Here is a 21,505-nt window from a genome sequence, read left to right as displayed (position 1 = left end):
CGGGATTATTTCCTTCCTTATGTTTCTTTATGTTAGCTGGGAGCAACCTCTTGCAAGTTCCATCTGTGTGCCAAGCATGAGCAGCAAAAATACGTGGGAAATTATTCTCAGTAGTCACTTGTCAGCTTTGGAACTCTCTGCCCCTTGAGGCCCATCTTTTGGAAGCACTGTAAGACTGCCCTATCTGGAATCACTGCCTTATTTGGGCAGGTGTTTAGCAGGCACAGTTAACTTTTCAGGTATTATCTGGGGAGTCATTTTCTTACTCACTATTATATTTTAATATTTTATCTGATTTTTTAATTTATCTTCTTTTTTTTTTGCAAGGTGCCCAGAGCCTTTTTTGGTGAGGGCAGCATATAAACCAAATAAGTATCATATAAAATGCATGCAACAACTTCTCCTTCACTCTTTACCTATTGAAAAAAGTCTTTAAAAACAAATGATTTTGTATTATGACAAAAAGTGCATGGGAAATTCACTGTAAAATTGAGAAAAAATTTTTAAAATAATCTTGAATTCCTGCACCTTTGGAAGTGGTTCATCTATATAAACCCATTTATCTGAGCCTGGTTTAGTTGGTGGTGGTCCAACTGCAGTTGAAGGGGGTAGATCTTCAGGTGATTTTCCTCGAGCAGAGCCTTAAATAAGAATGAACAATTAGTATGCTGTACATATTTTACGTAAAAAGAATTAATAGACTTGCATTGCTTGGTTGCCTTCAAATGAACTTTGCAGGATAAGCATTTTATTGTTCAGACGTATCTTTCTTTATCCCAGAGCTGTCCAACTGGTAGCCTGCAAACCATATGTGGCCATGGAAGGTTAATATGTGGCCTGCATGCTCCCACTTGGCCACCACTCCCCGTATAACCCCTGCTGCTATGGCAGCTGAGGGCTGTGGGCTTCCCCACTGTCTTCTGGCTCCTGCTTCCTAACCTGCTTCTGGGGGCAGGCTGGGGCAGTGGAATGGAGGTCAGGGAGGGGACTGTGCTACCCATGCTCTGTGTACAGCCAAAGGGAGAGGAGCTGGGCTCCTTGGGCTGCAATGACCTAGAGCAGAGCTGGGCTGACTGCAGAAATGGGGTGAAAGGGAATGAGCTGCCTGTACAATGGAAGAGAACCCCCAGGAGGGTTGCCACAGGGTGTGCGAACTATGGGTCTGGGGCCTGCAGGACATGCAGCCCCACACCACCCCACGCAAAAGTTGGAAAACCCAGCTTAAACGAAGACAGACAAAGTCAGTTGCATTCCATTTATATCAGGTTTCTTTTGCATTTGGCTTTAATTTTACTTTAAATTAAACTGAAAGTTAATAAATAAATATACATACATAAAGAGTCAGAAAGGAATAGGAGGTAGGGCAAAAATGCTGGACAGATTCATTAGAAAATAATGGGAAGGTATTATGTACATCTAGATTTAAACACATTAAGAGAGAAGATACACTAACACCTGAAGGAGCTTATTTAACAGTCCCTTTTTGTTGAAAGTCATGTAACATTTTTAGTGAAGATACATCTTGATTCACTTCTGTAGCTATCATAACTCTGTGCTTTTCAAAAACAGTGTCTTGCCCGCTGCCCAAAGGAACAGTAGCTTTTAACAGTGTTGATTTTGCAGGACAGAAAACAGATAAGTTGATGGTCAAATAAAGCATTCTGATTTATACCTTAGAATACCTGTGCTAAGCATTCTGAGTATCAATCTTTTATTTTTCCCTAGTATGTCCGTTCAGTGGCCAAATGAGTAGTCAGTGGTCTCCTGTTGAACATTCATCCCTCTGCTTTGCCACCATTATCCCTCCGAGCACAGAAAACTGGATTAGACTCCATTGAGAATCCACTAATATAAACCTGGAGTTGCTGCTGATGACTGACCCAACATATTATTTCCTCATAGGACATGAGTGTTCTGTTTCTGCAGTACTTCCAGTGGAAAATCCTGACTCCATTTAAGTCAGTGAAAAGCTTGCCATTTCACCCCAAAATTCAATCACATAAATCTGACAGGGTGTCTCTTGGAAACACAAAAATATTTGTTAGGTATGAAAATTAGAAGACTCCATCATCAAATGGCATGCCGACTCCCTTCACTGAAAAATTACTCTAAATTTTCCTTGTTTCAGCGTGTTCTTCCAATTAATTAACAGTTACTAATGCTATTTTTAAAGAGAGGAGTTGAAGATAACTACAGACACTAAATAGTCTTAGGTTAATTTCTAAAGCAGTAAAAAATGCAAATGTGTATTTAACCTGGTTTATTTGCTCCATCTTTTCCCTTGGCTGCTTCGTCTTTCTTTCTTTTTTTGTCTTTAAAGGAGTCTGACTTTTTAGGTAACTCTAATGCACGCACAGACAAAAAAAAATAGATACACCATTAGTATGCTGAGTTACAAGTGTTTTGAGTGTTAGCAATAAAAAAAAAATATTGTGTTATCCTATCCAGTGAAATACTAGTTTTGAGGCTTAACACAGGAAGCAAAGGATGAAATTAACACTCAGTTATTCCACAGGGCTAAATTATATATATTAGACATTGTATGTTAAACATTCTAGTATCTCTTATTAGATTTGAAACTGATTTATATAATCTGAAAAGGTAGATAGATTGAGGGCCATTACTTTGCAGAAAAAGGGCTCTAGTTATTTTATCTTGAAATATATATAGTATAAGTACTGTTCTCCAGCAGTAGTGTAACAAAGGATGGGCAACTGGAACATCAGGCCTGGGCATCCACTTGGAGGGGACTAAGAACACTGCCACTGCCACTACTGCTAGCCCACCTGCCACCACTGTCACAGCCAGCCCTGCCTCTGCCACTGTCCAGGGCATAGACCTGTACTTATGCCTCTGTTCCCCAACCTCTGTTATAAAGAGCTGAGAAAAAAAGGTCAAAATCAGTTAGTTTACTACTGCTGACAAACCTTTGGGTACTTTGGATTTTGTGGGTGCAGGCTCCTTATCTTGAGAAATAAGTTCAGTTTCCTTGTTTTTATCTGTTAATGTCTCAGTTGGTTGCAAAGGTGTGAGAGTTCCTTCCTTTTTCTCAGCTTCTCTTTTTTCCACTTTTTCTCCTTTAAAATAATTGCAACAAAAAATTAATTAGATAAAAGCAGCATTAGTATAATGCTATTAATTTTGAACTGTAATTCACAGCAAGGATTTTTGTGATTATTCACTGTTACACCATATATTTGTGCAAACAACAAGTACTTTTGGTTTTATTTAATATATCTAGCTGAATTCTCTTTAATAGGAAATGATCCTGAAAATGCTTGGATCTATTTAGGTTCATAGAAACTACATAGTTGTGAGGACTTGTCAAAATAATTTTTTTTTAAATAAAACATTACTGGGCAATGTTTTTTCAGTTATGCCACTGTAGCACCAGATTGAGCTCATGTAACTTAATCCTAATTTATACCAATGTATCTAGGGAGAGACTTTGGCACACGTTTATACAACGTTTACTTAAGTACTCACAAAAGAGCCAAATAAAATTAGCAAAAATGTCCAATTTGCATAACAGCATTGAAATTGATATTTCTAATTATCACTTTCTAAAGCCTGATTTTGATCCAACATTGACAGCATTTTGATCTAACCAATTTCTACAAATGAATATAGGTTTTTGTTGATAAATTGACAACATTCTAACTAATGGGGAAAAAATTCTTTGCATCTGCAGTATAATACTGTTCTTTGCCAAAAGGCTAATGATTAATTTAAAAATATGCTTAAGTATATAAAAAAGTCTGCCAGAAGAATAAGAAAGGTCACTATTCAACAAATATAAATATTTTTCACTTTCATGTACTTTTAATGTCACCAGCAATAAACTTTTTTAGCATATACCTCACTTAATTATACAAAAACCATGTATATTCATATTAAAATCTCAATATGAAAAATAGAAATTAAATACCTTACTTTTATTTTGTTTTTTGAAAATTTCTTCCAATATGATTTCCTTTACTCTTCTGCACAAAAGATTCTCTTCTATCTCTGCATTTACTTTCACTAGAATATTTTGCTGCACTGAAAACCATTTCTCCAGTTTGGGCCAGCTCTCTCGAAAGCCTGCAATTCTGTGAAATTATATCAGTACGGTATGTTTAAATTTGTAAGTCTAAATAAACATATTAAATCAAACATTAGAAAATGTAAAATATATACAACTTTATTTATTTATTTATTTTTGCAGCCATCTAGGGAGTCTAATAAAAGATATCACCTCCCCAAGAGTTCTGAATATTTTATTTATAAATATTTGAAATATTATTAATGAATATTATAGGACTTCTATATATTGATATATGACTATTTTATGTATGAATACTATTTTTATATGCAAAACAGTACATTTTAGGAAATGTGGCCAAAAGAGAATTAAGAGACAGTATTCAGTTATGTTTGACACAACATTCTAATATCTTACCACATCACTGAAGCAAATGTAAATAAAGAAAATAATAAAATAGGAAAAATAAAAAAGAAATTCTTTTACGACTTCAACAAGCTGCATATATAAATTACTATCTTTTGGAATTATACTATATCAAGAAATGAGGGTACTGATTCAGGTCTAGGATCAGCAAAAATCTTGAAACTATACTTAACTTTAAGCACATGAATGCTGCAACGTGAAGTATAATCTGACTTCCAATGTGTTTAAAATATCACAAAATGCCCAAATACTCAGATATTAGAGGTTATTATTATTGTATTTAATAAAACTAACCTATATTGCATCTGGTCCCTGATTAAATCGATCTTCTCTCTTTCTTTGAGTTCAGTATCAGAAGCTTGATCACTATCTTCCTGCTGGTCTTGAGTTGACTCTAATGAATTTGTTACATGGAAAAATATTAGACAATCCATTAAAAAGGAACTCTATGGGCTAGTTCTGGGTTCCTATTAAAAACTTTATCAAAATGAAAACACTGCTTTATTTAAAATACTCATATATTCTGAAAATAAAAAGATAGTAGGTAGTACAGGAGATTAACAGGAAATATATTCTCTTCAGATTCTTGAAATTTTAGCATGAATTGTCAATTTTTTAAAATGTTTTAGTATCATGATTCTCTCAAATTAATTAGACTTCAAGTATTAAATTCCATGGGCTTGTCTTTACTGTTATTTGTGTTTTGTCCCTATCCTGACCCTTGTCAAAATATAAATATACCTAAGTTCACGTCTGGGAATATTGGTTGACGCTTGAGTAATGCTGAAACTGGAATTAGTAAATTCCAACAACTCTGTAATTGACTCTGTTCAATCACTCAGTGCCGCTAATGAAAGCACTCTGTATAGCTCACATGGTTTGCAATGTGGTCCCTCTTACCTGAGCTAAACTAGCCAAGTGGAGAATAACTCAAATGCATTAAATTGTGCTAACCTTTCAAGTAAAAGCAAAACCCTCCCTTGTGCCATTTTGAAAGTTTAAGGCACAATCTCCTTAGAGATTGGCAAACGTAAGATCTCTTCATGAAAGTATATCGTCATGTGTCCAGACAGGGTTAGTGAGACGGTAGAGTCTGAGGGGGGAGTTAGAGCTGGCCATTGCTGAGGTTCCTTAAGCTTATGTTGGATCCTAGCTCAGTACTACAAAAAGTTTTGTTACTACAAAGTGTTTTGTCCATTTTGGTCAAAAACAGGTAATTAAAGAAACAGCGAAGGATGTAATGAAAGCAGGAATAGTGCTAATTCTTAGTGAGATGAGTACTTGTCCTGCCCATCCCTCCATACCATTCTCAGTGCATTATGCAACCCTTGAGAATGAAGTTTTCTACCTATGCATAATTAACTGCTCATATTTCTGCTTCTGCTTGGTACTTCATTAAATTATACAAGATATGGCACAACATTGGGTGTTAATACTGTGTAAGATTATCACACACACATACTTTCAGCTGCAGGCAGATTTAAACAGAAAAAAATAATATTTTGAAAGTATCTGCAATAGTATGATGCCAAGTTTATGCATGAGATCTTGTGAGATTAAAAGAAAATTGCAATGATGGTACTTTGCTTCATTGTGTGGAGCTGAATGATCAAATCTAGTAAATATTGGTAAAGCTTGAGATAACATTTATGATTAGAGAGTTACTTAGACTTGGTTATGCACTGTAGCAAAGTGCAGGGTGTGCGAAAAGATCTTAGCAAAATATTAAAATTCAGCTAAAAGCCCTTTCCTTGTCTTAACAGGTGAAAAGCAAAGCTAAGGATGAATCTGAACAAACAGTTCCTAATCATCATTATCATTTAAAGTATAAGTACGACTAAATAATATAAGTTCTTGCTATCTGTGACACAAAATATGTATAAGAAATTTAAGATTCATTCTCAAAACTCCTGGCCAATACGTTACGTGATCCTTGGTAGCATAAATGTAGAGCAACCTTGATCGATATAGTTGTCTCAGCGTCATAACTAATTTTTATTTCCTATTATATTAGGATGTGGATGTCACAGAGGTTTCATAAATGCATTCAATGAAATGTAACTTACTCTTTGAGTCAGCCATGCGCTTTAGCACTGTGATATCTGAAACATCTAGTAACAAAGCAAAATCAAATGCAGGTAGAGGTAAAGGTGGATCTTTGGGAGCTGTTGGGTCTGTAACTAGTAAGGGCTTTCTAAAATGTTCATCCTTTACTTGTGCTTCATCTGGGTCACAGCCTGTAAGTGCTTTTTCAAGTAATTTTGCCTGATTTATTGTCATTGGAAACCCATCCATGATCCATCCTCTCTTCTGTGGTGTTTGTCTAATGAACAATAAAATACAATAAATACCTAGTGAAATTATTTTAATTTAATAAGGTATACCACAGGATCCTTGCATACATTATTAAAATAAACACTTCAAAGTAAAAAGATGGTTAAATAGAAAAACATTAAAGACAACTAAAATCAAACCAAACTCCAAAGAACTTCAGTTTTCTACATAAGGTCAGAAAAACTGACCTTTATGCTATGAGATGAAATGTTGTAGCATCAGTTTTCTCTTCTCTGCTGACATCTAGGCCCCCTCTACAAGTACACATAAAAGGTGCAATGGGATCTAACGAGCAATCCACACAATTGTGCCTCCTGCTACAGCCCATGTAGGACAGCAGCTGGGAGATGCCACTGCTGTCATCTCCCAGTCCCGAGTGTGCGTGGAGCCCCAGGGGCTGGGAGACCGTGGCTGTTGCCATCTCCAGGCCTTGGGAGTATGTGAAACCTGGGCACGTTGCCAGGACCCAGCACCTGCAACAGGCTGAGAATGCAGCTGCTGAGGCTGAGAATCCCCTTAGTTGGAGGACTCCCAGTCCTGGCTAGGCAAGGTGCACTCCTGCAGCTGGGAGCCCCATCGGCTGACGGAGCTCCCAGCCACAAGGGAAACCCTGCTACACATGCAAATTAAAACTCATTTGCAACCAGCTATGAAGTTAGTACGTATTTTCAAGGTCTAACTTTATACTTGGCTGGAGCTCGTTACCGTGTGGAAAGTACTTTGCATGTGTGGTTTTAAGGTAACTGTGCAATTACCAGTTAATTGCATGATACCTGTAATGTATGGAGGGGGCCTTACAGTTAGTAAATAACAGACTTTTATTACAGAATCTTGATGTAATAGCGGGAGGTACATTTTTGAGTGACTGCCCATTAGAAAACTAAAATGCAGTGCCATGAGTAGAATTCAAAAACATGACTGCTTTACTTCAAGAAAAGTGATGCTATAATAGGAAATAGGAAATATAATAGGAAATAAAACCTTAGATGCTGCATTATACATACATGCTTTCTCTCAGAAAAAATTAAAAGAAAAGCATTAGAAAATACTGTACAATTTTATTCTGGCTAAACAGGTATATTTAGCTTTATTAATTGTTGATGAGTTAGGGGTCCCCCCCAACCATTACTGTATTTGATTTTGCTACATTTAAGGGTGGCAATTAAATGGAGTCAGCTATTAATATCCATGAGTCAGAATGGCAAAGTCTGGCCCTAAGAAAAAAGCATACAATGACATTTTGCATAACAATATTGAAACATAGTAAGAGTATAAGGTTTGCCATTATGAACAGTCCATCTAACCCAGGATCTTATCTCTGACAGTGACAAGCAGCAGATACTTTAGAGGAAGAGTATAAAAAGCAAACTACTGTAGCTCGTACTTAACAGCTTCCACCATGATGTTAACTAGCAATTCATCAGGAATATTTTTTCCTTTCTTCAAAAATTTCTCTGATGCTTCACCAAATTGGGCATATATGGATAGCTGTGAAAAAAAGTAGTCAAAAAGATGTAGCGTTAATATGTTCAGGAATTCAAAGTACAAACTAAAATATTTGTTAAATTATTTAAAGAAGTGCAAGAGCTTGGTGAAATGTGGCCTAGCTTCACTGAAGTAACCAGCTCAGGCCCTTGAACATGACTAGGGCCTTATTCAAATTGCAAGTTTGTGGAAATTACAAAATCGGGTGATCTTCATGAAATCCATGGAAAAGCAAAAACAAAACAAAAAAACCTGACTAAAAATAAAATGCTAGCTCCCCAATGGGGATTTATACAACCACAGGTTCAGAATCAAGCATGAGAGTTTACAGCAATACTTAGTTTGATTGATGTCATCAGAGTACTGAAGCCTACATTTCTCAGGAGCTTCCCATTTCCTTAACATACTGGAGGCAAGGGAGTATATATAGAGTAAGCATAAGTTAGCTTTAGCATGACCAGGATAAGAGTCAATTCTGGCAATGTTTTGATATAGCAATCTGCAGCCTTGTAAACGTAAGAGGTGGTGGATGGAAGATATATTTCTGGACAACCAATGACAAAGTAGTCAATAACACAAAGATTAAAAAGAAATTCAAATAAATGTTGTGACTTTGTACAATACTATTAGTTTTCATATTTTATATAGAAAAAGATTACTGAAATATGGCTGACAGTGTAAAAAGAGGAAAAGTGTTCCGCTTAGTACAGGGGTGTCGAACTCATCAGACCCTGTTGGTCTTGTATATTTTTAAAAGTAACTTATTTAATTAGCAGGTTACTTAAGCAAATGCATATTGATTGCTGTGTACATGCCTCATTGAAAAAATATTCTATAGCAGGGCTATCCAACTGGCTCCCATGGGCCATATGTGGCCTTCAAGGGGTTAAGTTGTGGCCCCTGGGCTCTCACCTAGCTGCCACTCCCCCATTGTTCCAGCTGAAATGACAGCTGGAGCCCCCAGGCTCCCCATTCCCTTTTCCAGCTCCCACTTCCTGCCTTTGCTTCAGGGGGCAAGGCAGTTTGGCAGTGAAGAGAGCTGAGAGTGAGTCCAGGGCCATGCTATGAGCAGGGATCAGGGCCACCTGTTGTAGGGCCCCAGGTCATGTGGTCCCCAAGGAGCTGAGAAACTGTACAGCTCTGCTCTATAATGAGAAAGATTTACAAATGTTAAGCTGTTATAAAAGCACTAACCAAATGCCCATCAAGAATAATGGGGTTGGGGGTAGGCAGAGGCTGGGATGGAGTGCCGCTGCCTAATGCCCCATGCTGCCGCAGTTCTGCCTCTTGCAGGGAGTGGGGTGGGTAAGCTAAGGCCCCACCCCCTGTCCAGTTCTTGGTGCTGTTTGCAGGGAGCGGGGTGGGAGAGCTGACGCCAGTGCTGCTGGCCTCGGCTCCCCCATCCTCACTCCACTCCTTGGCGTGGATTCAGAATCATGGCAGTGCTCCCCCATGCTTGGAGCACTCTGATTGGCTGTTTCCATCAGCCAGTCAGAGTGTGAATAAAGCGTTACAGACAGACAGACAGACAGACTTAGGCTTTTACAATATCAGAATTTTTATACTTATGGTAAGTTTAAAAAATGTTAGTTGGAGTGACAGGAGAGAGAAGGTTGTTCAGCCTTTATCCCTGACACCACTCAGTCTCACGTAGACAGAGCACATAGAACAGGTTTGTCCAACATATGGCCCGCGGGCCACCATGTAGCCCGCCAAGCCATTTTCTGTGGCCCAAGGTCCCTCACTCAGGACAGACACGTGGGGGAGGGGAGGGGAGCTGCTCACCCCCACGGGGCTGGGCTCCTGTGACCTCCCAAGTCACATGAGCCAGATCCCACAGCCGCTCTGAGGATTGCACAGCATGGGGCTGCGCCTGACAGGATGAGCTGAGGACAGCGCCCGCTTTCACTTGTCTCCGGCTTGGCCACTTGCCCCCGGCAACCTGCCCGCCTCCCAGGACCCACCGGGCTCAGAGGTCTTGGGGCGGGAACAGGGCATAGCACCAAACACAGGCAGTTGGCAGGGCAGCCCCAGGGGGGGCCTCAGCAGGCAGGGTCCTGGCGTGACCTCTGCGGGGCAAGGCAGTGGGAGCCAGTGTCTGCTGGGCCCTGTGCTCCGGGCTTGCAGCGCTGAGGCCACCAGGGCTGCGTGTGCAGGTGGCCAGGCACCATGGTAAGTACGGCCATGCGGGCAGGTGAGCGAGGGGCTGTGGTGCAATGGCCACCTCACTCCAGCCCCCCTTGGGCAGCGCCACCTTGTGGGGCTGTGCTGCTCAGGGGTGGCCTGGGGGGGAAGGGTGGATTGTTGCTCCTTGCGGCTGGGCAGGGCACAGCTCTCCTGCTACAGCATCTGCCTGCACCCTCCTGGGGGCCATTTGCCTTCACCACAGGGAAGTGTGGAGGAGTGGAGTGGCCTGTGTTCCCCCGAGGCTTTCCCCCACCAGGAGCCGCTCTGGGCAGACAAGGCCTGAGACCCTGCTAGGCTGGGAACTGGCTTCGCTCCCGCAGTTCTGCTGTCCCCCATCTCACACGTTGGCTGGGCCCCAGCCACATCTGCCCAAGCACTGCCAAGACTTTGGGCAGTGGTGTTGCTGATGTGGGCAAGGCCTGGGGAAGCAGCGGCATAGGCGGCCCCTTGGCCTGCATGAGAGCACCAGCTACATTGGTTTGGTCACATATTTTAACCTGGCTGTCAAATATCTTCTGGGGCTACCATCAAATGGTGGTCGTATTAGGCAGAAGGGGGGCCCCAGCTGTTGGGATGGCTGGTCCAGGACATCAGCTGCTGTAGTTTGTCACTAGCTGGGCACAGGTGTGCCAGCTTTGCCTTATTTCAGGCAATATACAGCCCACAGGGTAATAAAATATGAATATGGCTTGCCAGCCCACTGGGTGATAAAAAGTTCATAATCCGGCCCCACATTCAAAAAGGTTGGCCACCCCTGACATAGTCAATGGCACATCAGATGCCCTGTATACATCAAAGAAATCTAAGAATGCTTTCTAAAGGAGTCTGAAATCATTTTAACTGCACTGTCCAGTTCCTGCATTTTCTCACATTCAGATGGAAAGCTCTTGCATTGCAACAAAGTATTCCATCACAAGCCTATACAAGGAACTGATTTATTCTTCCAGAAAGAAAATAAGTTACTATTCCGAGACAGCTGTTCCTAAAAACCACATTCCTCCCCTCCACTTCAATAAATGTTTCAGAACAAAGAAGATAGCTTTCGCTAGATTCTATGCCTTCAGTGCAAACCTCATTATCTTTAAAAATGCACTATTACTAGGCGGTACTTTATTAAAATGAAGCTGGTAGCACTATCAATCACTAAGCTTGCCTGTCATTTCCCACTTTCTCATGGCCGGTCACACATGCAGCTCCACAGGCTGATGGGCGGCATGTGATTAGCCAGGCATGAGGCCCATCAGTAGCCCAGAGAGCCTCATGTCCAACTGGCTGTGGGAAAGTGGGGTGGTGGGCGGCGGTGCAGTGGGTGGCAGCAGCGGTGTGGGATGGTAGGTGGCAGCCCTCCCCCCCGCTTCACGTCCAGCCACCACCACCGGAAGGGGTAAAAAAAAAAAAAAAAAAGGGGGGGCGGGGATTAAAAAAGGTTGAAAACCCCTGCACTGCAATATGTTAAAAAAGGTGGCAGCGGCAGCATAGGGTGGACATTTCAGCTGGATGCAGAGTGGCGGCAGCACAGGGTGATAGCAGCCACTGCCACATACAAGCTTCCTCCCCACTCTCCCCCACGTCCAGCTAACCAGCTGGAATTCCAGTTAATAGAGTATTCCGGTTAGTAAAATGCCAGATAACAGGGCTTTTACTGTACTTGTTTAAGATTTAAGACTAGAATGAAGAAAATGTTTCACTTATATAAAAGGTAATAAATAATAAGAGAGACTACAGAACTGCAGCTTATGTCACTGCATCTGAATTATATCTATATATTTACCTATAACATTGTCCCGTATGGATTACAAGAGCTTTTAACACAGCATATATTTTTGTGTTTATAATTTTAACAAATAGATTAAGAAAAAAATCTACACAAAGCTATTTATGAGGGGGGGGAAAAATCACTAATCAAAACTGCCTTCCAGTTTTTTGTGGGTTATTTCAAGATGAAAAAACATAGGTTATTCATTTTTCTTCTACCCTATTTCATCTTGCTGATCCCTATGAAAATTAAGAACAAAAATCTTACAGGCTATGATGAAGTGCACTTACTTCATTTTGTTTTACAGAAACTTCAGCTTCCTGTGGAATCAAGTTGGTTTCAATTTTAATTTCATTTTCATGGAAAGTTTTGATGGCTTCCTCAACCAGAGTATCAATAGACAATATCTGAATGTTGCAACCTAATACAAAGAAAATATTATTGTGATAGATGTACATAGGGCAGAATGCACAGATAAAGAGAATAAGTACAATTAATGCTGACAAGATGCACTGCAAACATCTTTCTGTTGGAATTTGTTTCCACTGATATGTCTCTGTAGTGACTGTATAATGCATTTTAGTAACTGTGCAGTTTTTTGGCAGCATCTGATTAAGTGAACTTGGGTTCACAAAAGGTTGTGCATTATATGTCTTAGTCAGTCTATAAAGGTGCATATCTACCTGGCCTTCTACCTTTTTTTATAAATATCACAAACAGAAAATTCTATGAAAATGTTTCCTAAACTCCCAATACATTCTGAAGTAAAGCGATGAGGGATAATCATTAACAGTAGACTTTGACATTCAGGAGCTTTATCATTTTTACTTGGGGACGGGAGAGTAAATAAATTATGAAGTGTCAGTTCCAGCCACATACTAATGCATTTGAGTTTCCAGTCTTGTAATGAGGTCTGCATTGGTGCAGGAGACTGTCCACAAAGAGCTAGCTTAAGAGAGGACACTCAGCAAACAAGTTCTAGAGAAAAAGACCCTCTACCTGCTTCCAAGAACTTTGCACAGGTGGTTTTTCCACAAAAAAGTTTTCCCAAAATACATCCCTTGATACGAAAAAAAGGAAATACAGGTGGTGGGGGTTCCGCTTTTGGAGGGTAGACAATGGCCATCAATCTACGAATCACATAACCCAGTATGTTATTATTAGGTGGAGGTTTGTTTCCACTGTTCTCTTTGGGTGGGTGCCACTCCCCTGTCATACTCTGCAGAAGTGACAAATTAGAAAATAATTTGTGAACATGTATTGTTCTTCATCTTTTGAAAGATAAATGCAGTAACTGAATACATTTAAAAACAATAGCCTAATATGATCATGAAAAAACTTTGCACTGCTAGAGTGATATACTTCACCTAAAGAGATCACAAACATTTATTGATTATCTGAGGTAGGAAAGTATTATTTCATCCATTTAACAGACCAGTACTCTAAAGGAGGAAAATACTCATGGGAAATGTGGGCTAGGCCTACATTACACTCTGACTGCCACAAGTGTGTTGGTCAGAGATGTGATAAGGTATAATCCCTGACTGACACAGCTTGGCCAGCAAAATTCCCCCATTACAGACACAGTCATAACCGCAAAGTTATGTCTTTGCTGGTATAGGTTATTTCAATTTTGGTGCACTAAAATAAGCTTTACCAGCTTTTGCTGTTATAAGCTGTGTCCACACAGCACTGGGATATTTCACTGGGATCATTAAACCACATAAGCACCAATAAGGTATACTTGGCAAGGTTGATGCTAACAAAAAAAAGGCATTTTAGTAGGTCAGAACAATTTTAATTGTGTTTTATTGATTAGTGAAGAGACAGAGATTAAACAGCTATTAGTGGATAGGTTTTGGTTACTAACAGTATGAGCCAGGCTCAGGCTTATAACTTTGAATTCAACACTTCATTACCAACCCACTCTTCCCTCTGAGCACTATTGATAAAAACACAGTATTTATTTTTCCTCCATCTATTAACCAGCAAATATTATCAGAATACATTCAAATGTTCCTGCATTCTAATATAAGACTGATATGTACTTATTTTCACTTGGGACATCCTTGCAACCTGTAAATATGTGCAACTTTATATAACTAAGTATTAGTATAATTTAAAAATAGGCATCATTTTAAAATCAATCAAAATAGCAAAAATATTTTGGGTTATAAAACGTACTTATTTAATACTTCTCTGGGCTGATGTTCTAAAATGTAATGATGAACCTTTACCACTTAAAAAGGGCATGCCTGAAGAACAATATTCCCCTTGTTCACACCCATCTCCCTTAAACACATAAGAGATGAGATGGATCACATGACTTTAACTGTATTAGAATGGCAGGAAAAGGGTATTCAACATCGGAGGAATACTCTATTGGATAACTTATGGACCGATTTCCAGATCTTTATGCCCCAAATCTAAAGATTTTTAAATTGTGTCTCTCTGTAGGCATACCCTGTCATAATGACTTGTGAAACAGAGGCAGTTTTTTTGGTTACACAGAGCCCAAATCATCTTAAGTTACATGGAACCAAGTCAAAACCTGGTACTACACCTGGAAGTCAATGTACAATCTTTTGCAATTTATGGAGAACTAGCATTATATGCTTCCTGTGCAGATTAACACATGAGCAGCCTGCTGCATTTACATCAGATTCTACACTGATCTGATATACTTTTACCAATTCTGTTTCTTATACTGATATCATAGTATTTTTGTAGGCCAATAAATATCCATCTGCCTATTTACTCACTAAACCTCACTGTGTCCACCTCCAATATCAAAAGTTACCACTGTACCAGAGGAAATTGGAAAAAATATTCAAATATGCTATTAATGTATTTATCTTCAAATGTGATGAAGCCACTGTATTACAATATTTGCTTTATCATCTATACCATCCATTGTTACTCCAAAGTTCAGCTGAATTGTGTGTATTAGAACCCAATTTCTACTTATGTTTAATTTTATCAGGTGACTATTTTTCTTACTTTTAATAAACACTATTGCATATTCCATCTTATATAATATATAGAAAATATTGTCCCAATATCCAAGAGCTTACATTTTGAATGACTAAATCTACTGTCCCCAACTCAATCTACTGATTTTAATAAAATCTTGCCTAAGAACTTATTAAACAATAAAAGCTTCAGTATATAGCTCTAAATTAGATAAATAAAATGTGTCAGATACATAAGAAAATGAACAAGCATGGCCTTATGCCTGATCAGGTATGTAAAAATTATGGTCCAAGGGCCAGATCCAGCCCAGTCATGTCATCTGGCCCTTGAGACTTGCTGGGGTGGGGATGGCAAGGGGGCAGGCATTTGGGGGCAGGGCTCACTACCAAAATCTATTGCTCAAAGCCCTGTTGGGAATGCATGTTGGCGGTGGGGGGCCAGCAACAGCCACATTAATTCCCATATTGCCACTGTTGCTTGCTCTGCTGTTGCATCTGGATCAAGCCTGTGACGGGGTGGAGTGAATTTGACATATCTGGTATAGACAGTAAGAGAAGTAAGGTATTTTTTTTCACGCTCTCAGATTTATTTCTGTTTTGATATTAGCTGCGTCAGTGATTGCTCAAAACAGATAGTAAAATTTGGGTTAAGTGACGAAGAAGGAATCAGTATTGAAACAGCAGTTAAATGCAACCGGATCTCCAGTGAATTAGGACTCTCAATCCCACCGATAGCCTATTATACTATACTCCTTTTATCAACACTGGTTTTGTTTCTGTTTATTTTCTGTTCAAATGTCTGTAACCAAAATTCGATTTGAAAATGTTCCACTGAATGGTATGCTGTTTAGTCAGCTAAAGGAGCAGGTCTAAACTGAGGAAATGTCAGTGAAGGGAACTGAACCGAGTTAGAGGGATAGCATGGGCCCAGGGGCAGGAAAGGAAGAGTACGCTCATTACCAAGTTTCTCTCCCTCTTTCTCATGCAAAGGATGGAAAATAAGATAAGCCAAGTATTGTGGAAAAGATCCCCACATACCTCTACCAAAACTTTCTATGTTGGCTTATAGCAGTTTTTTTTTTTTCATACCTTAGCTTCTTTTGAAGAGAAAGAAAATCATGTCAGACTGGGCATTTTGTAATAGGAGAAAATGGAGACTACAGGAAATTGGCATAAGGTGACTTGCATTTGATTGCAACTCCAGTTAGGATATTAAAGTAGGTGTCGTGGGGTGAAGTTCTAATGTACATTGGCTCTGAATGATGATATGGTCAAATGACATTAAAGCAAAAAAAAAAAAAAGAGGTGAAAAATCTTAGTTTCTGGATTTGGCTTTGTTATCTAAATTGAAAGAACTCTTAAATGACGCTGTTTTAATTAACCTAATTCACAGATTGCTATGAAACTGATACAATGACAAAACCTTTGCAGTAGTACCAGAATACACCAAAATACATATTTAATTTGAACTTAGTGCTATCATGGCTAGAATGAATTTTTGTGATACGGAAACTGCAAGTTGGGCTCATAACAATGAATGGAAATGGTCTATAACTGTCACACATACTAGACTAGAGATATTGCAATGCATGCTAAAAGTAAAAGGACTGGATTTTTCTTTACAGTAATGTCCCTTTAGACCACTAGCCATGTAAAGTGGCATTATATTTGCATCATATTTAAGGCCTAAGTATTATGACCATGACAGTGCTAAAGGAAATAAAAATGAGAATGTGAACTGAAACGCCATATGCTATTAGGAATCCTCAGTAAGTCCCAGTTGCCTTCTGGCCCCCAGCCAGCAGATTTACTTTTTGCTGTCTTGAGGAGTTATTTTCCAAGTTATTATAGCTGTTAATGCAGAATATATAGGATTCTTGTACGTTACTTTCATTTAAAGAAGATACAAAGGCTGAAAATAATCTGAACTGTCAGACATTCACCACAAACTCCTAACACAAGTTTACTATTCTCTGTAAAAGAAAATGTACCAAATGGTTCAGGATGTGGGTAAAAAGAACACATAGTGTGGTAATCATTTCCCAAACAAGAAAAGTAGAAAGATAGGTTATTTACAATGATTGCCCCATATTATACTGAAGAGAAAAAATTAAAAACAAAGTAGTATAACAGTGAGGTTGTAGCTGTGATGGTCCAAAAATTGTGCGAAAGGCAAGAATTTCTTAAGCTGATATCTTTTATTGGACCAACTATGTAGTTGGGATAAAGTTAGGCAAGTTTTTGAATGCAGGACATTCTCTCTCAGGTCTCTGATCACAGGAAGCCAGGCATAGTGACCTGAGGAAAAAGGTCTTGCATTCACAAGTTTATCTAACTTTTGGTCCAATAAAAGATATCGCCCTCAGAAATCCTTGCCCCTTGAGACATAAAAGGTATCTTTTCTAAGGAAGAGAATTGAGAATACTGAAATCTAGAAAATATTTTAGTAGTACTTTTCAATTGAAGCATTTCAGCATTTCATTTTCAAACATTAACTGTATTACTACAAACTGTACTCTAAAAATACAGAAAAGAGATATGGAATCCTGAAAAAAATCTTATTTGGATTCTTACAGAATATTAACAATAATATCAGCCATCTTTCAGAATTACTTTTTATTTAAATAAATGGATCACCAAATACCATTAAATTCCTTTATATTTAGAAATAAATGTAAAAAATGTATCCAAAATATACCAGATTTTTTAACTAGCACTGCATTTATTTTGCTCTGTGTTTCTAACTATATTCTGTTACATGATCTGCCATGAAGTGGTGTTAGCCATGTTTCTATTTCTCTTTAAATACAAATTATAATGTTGTAATTAATTGATCTGTTGGGAGCAACACCATGGGCATCATATGCAGTAAGAGATGTGTTGTTGTCCTTCAGGTCAAACACCACAGGACTAATTTTTTCAGGGTTGCATAGGCTTTCAAAAGTCAGTGACACACAACTTCATAACAATATGGGGTTAATGTAAAACACGTTTAATTTTGGCATAATGGACATGTATATTAAGTTCAACTGTCTCAAACTGAAAAAGAACAACATGTATTATAGCATCACAGCAAAATGTTGGCTGTTATGAAAAAAACAAGGTGCATTTTCTTCCTTTATGGCTTGCCATTTAGGTGTACCTTATATTCATCATAATCCTTCTCATCTAGCAACTTCATTTTATCCAGCTCTACAAGTTGATCTGCGGTTGGTTCAGTTGGCAGAGGTTCAATCAAAGCTTGCTCATAGAGTGGTTTTCCATTAAAAAAAATTTCTTTCCAATCCCTCATCAGCTTAATTGGAATTTGGCTGCAGAATTAAAACAAATTTAAATTAGCTGTTATACCAAATTAACAGAGAATTATGGATCCAAGTGCATAAATGAAGTAAGCAGGCTCTGCATTAGGTGGTTTGTGGGATTTAGATGGAATTTTCTCTCATAATTAACTGAGAAGTAGTGCCCAACCAGCTATGCTGATATCATGGTGGTGGTAGAAACAGTGGCTTTATTGTATCCATGTGCCATGTTTGGATGGCTGAATGATGTAGAAGTAGTTCCACTGTCTGCTTTTCCCCACTAATCCCCCACCTCCCCAAGCCTGCTTGGGATAGGCATCACTGATGGATCTGTATAGCTATATTCTAAAATCCAGAGGAGATATATACACCATGTCTTAATCAAATCCTCTCTCATTTTTGCATGCTGAGAACCCCTTCTGCATCAACAAGACATATGTGGGCAAAAGTTTCTCATGAAAAGCACTGTGATCAGTGGGGGAAAAAAAAGAAATGAGAGAGGGAAATGAGAAACTGAGAGGGGAACAATGAAATCTCAAAACTATTCAATATTTCCATATTTTTAAAAATGTAGCTTTCAGCAATCTGAAAAGCTGTCCTCCACTTCCATTTAGAATGTGAGTACTATATTTTCTCACCTACAACATGCACCTTTTACCCAAAACCAGCTTCTGGAAATTGTAGTAGAAATACGGTCCTCTTCTGGGTGACTACAAAAGTAAAACCTGAAGTGATCCACAGGGAATAGAATAATGAGCAGATTCAGCTGCACAGCTACTGCTACTCAGTTACTTACTACAAGGAAAGGTGTTTTTTTCTTCATTGTGCCTTTCAAAAACAAGATGCATATTACATTCTGGGGGGGCATGTTCTAGGTAAGAAAATACAGTAGTTAACAGCAGTATACAGAGAACAACAAAAACTGGAGGTTGCATCATCCTGGTTAAATCTATGTAGCAGTGATCTCTCCAAGGAGACAGAATGAATATTTTTGTTAAACACTGATTGAGTTTTCCAAAAACCAGGATCTGCTGATGGTGAATTAGGAATTATACACTGAATTTCTTTTAGTAATCTTTATTATTTCATATTAAGGCCAATGCATTTGTTAAAAGTGTGGTCGCTTTTATTAAGCAAGGTATCTGAAGTTCAGTTAAAGATACACCACCTGACTCATAACCTGAGTATTAATCTTACTGGCTTAATCGTTGAGCCATGAAAGTCTGACCCTTAAGTTTTTTTTTATCTGAAAACCACAAATAAATGTTTTCATTCTTTGAATGGCTTAACCTAAGTATCTAAAAGCTATTTTACAAGGATAGTGACATTAAACCTGATGCAAATTCAGATTTGGATAATTATGTTAGCATCAAAGCCTCAGAGGGATATGCTACTATTTCAGTCTATTACAATTTAGTCAGGCCTTTAAAAGCTAACCCGTGTCCAATTTTGGTCTCTGAAGGATGTTCTGGTCACTGCATTACCAGCAGACATTGTGTGACTGCAGACTACAGCAAGGTCTACTGCAGAAGGAAAAGGACATGTTGTGTCCTTTCCCAGTAGAAGGAGAGAGAGAGAAATTATGGCAGCTTCCTAGCAAGGTGCTCCAAAGTGTAACAAACTGATCTGTAGACCAAGACAGCACATGCAGCATGTGATGAAGACAGAACTAACCCTTGTTCAGACATTCAAAGCTAGTATTTCTAAAAAAGAATTGGAAAAAGTTCTCCTTTACTTCTCTACACCATAGCACATCATGGAAAAAGGACTATTAACTGAGTAGAGGTGAAGGAGGACTGAGAACTTCACAGAAAGTATAAAGCATAGAAACAGTTTACTGAGACATCAAAGGGGACAGAACTTTGCTGTTCCAGAGTAAATCAGAGGCAGTGCATGTTTTTACTCTGTTGGCATGTCTACACAAGATGCTGTTGCCTTAGCGACATAAGCAACGCAGCTCATGGCTATGGCAACGTAGCGTTGGCAGACATGCACCGTGACTCTGCCAGTACTGTACAATAGCCAGTTGCAACTCCGCAGCAGGGTTTGAAATGACCCGTGCAGCGCTAGGACTGTAAGGACTGTGCAGTCGGGCACTCGTGTAGATGCACCCACTGACATAGGCGGTAGAAGGCCGGGGCTAACGGAGCTTAGCTCCCCCCAAATGAAGGACAGCTGGGCTGCAGGCTCTGGGCTGCTGCAGGGTGACAGGTCACACACACACAGTTGCACAGCCAAAATCACAGCCCTGGAGTGTAGATTACTACTCAGCATAGGAGCCAGGCAAGTTTAAGTGTACTCTGTGAAGGGGAAGGGTCTTGTGGGGGGCCAGATCAAGCCCAGATCAAGGCCCCTCACAGTGCAGAAAGGAGTGGGGCAGAGGCAGAGGCAGAGGCAGGGGCAGGCAGGGGCTGGTGTGAATGGGGCCCCAGGCCAGGTCATGGGATGCTTGGACAGCTCATCCAGGGGCACAGGGGGGCTCCTGCCACTGTGCATTTTCAGGGAGGCAAGGGAGGACATGTGCCCCCCAATCTGTGCGCAGGGCGTAGGCAGCTGCCGCTATGGGATGGGCTCTGTGCCCTGCTGCCGCTGCCTTGACAGCTGAGTGATACCATGTGCATCCCTGCCACTGGGCTCGCTCTGCACCCCATGTACAGCAGGCATACGGTGTCACATCACTCCTAGGCGGGGCACAAAGCACAGCCTGCCTCCACCCCACACACAGATCGGTGGGGCACGTGTCCCTAAGCCTCCTCTGGGATGCAAGCAGCAGCAGGAAACCTCCTCCACCCCCCGCTCCTGGATGAGCTGCCTGAGCTCCAAGTGTCCCACAACCTGCAACTGCCCCAGGTCCCCATTCACCCTAGCCCCTGCCCCTGCTCCACTCCCTCCCTCACTGCAGGGTCCTTGATCTGCCCCCACACACCCCTTCCACAAGACAGACTTACCTGTGGGGGGCGGGGGCGGAGGGTTATGTGTGCGTGTGCATGCAAGTGTGTGCATTCTCAGTCTCCCAAATAAT

At 39.9% G+C, this 21,505-nt stretch overlaps 1 protein-coding gene across 1 annotated transcript in view; it reads right to left on the bottom strand.

Moving 5' to 3' along the window:
• Window positions 1-21,505, bottom strand: part of SPEF2 (sperm flagellar and cilia associated 2) — a 110,635-nt gene that overhangs the window by 50,706 nt on the left and 38,424 nt on the right. The window contains exons 10-19 of the mRNA XM_090037935.1: window positions 18,327-18,495; window positions 13,212-13,431; window positions 12,503-12,633; window positions 8,169-8,272; window positions 6,517-6,773; window positions 4,745-4,844; window positions 3,934-4,091; window positions 2,928-3,077; window positions 2,256-2,342; window positions 529-641 (exon numbers count right to left, since the gene is read on the bottom strand). Of these exons, the coding sequence (XP_089894061.1) occupies window positions 529-641; window positions 2,256-2,342; window positions 2,928-3,077; window positions 3,934-4,091; window positions 4,745-4,844; window positions 6,517-6,773; window positions 8,169-8,272; window positions 12,503-12,633; window positions 13,212-13,431; window positions 18,327-18,495 (1,489 nt within the window). The remainder of the gene's footprint in view (window positions 1-528; window positions 642-2,255; window positions 2,343-2,927; window positions 3,078-3,933; window positions 4,092-4,744; window positions 4,845-6,516; window positions 6,774-8,168; window positions 8,273-12,502; window positions 12,634-13,211; window positions 13,432-18,326; window positions 18,496-21,505) is intronic.

The sequence above is a fragment of the Crocodylus siamensis genome, chromosome 3, assembly GCF_052110815.1.
Source record: "Crocodylus siamensis isolate JL-2025a chromosome 3, ASM5211081v1, whole genome shotgun sequence".
NCBI classification, from domain to species: Eukaryota; Metazoa; Chordata; order Crocodylia; family Crocodylidae; genus Crocodylus; species Crocodylus siamensis.
This window is presented reverse-complemented; position numbering and strand designations above follow the sequence as displayed.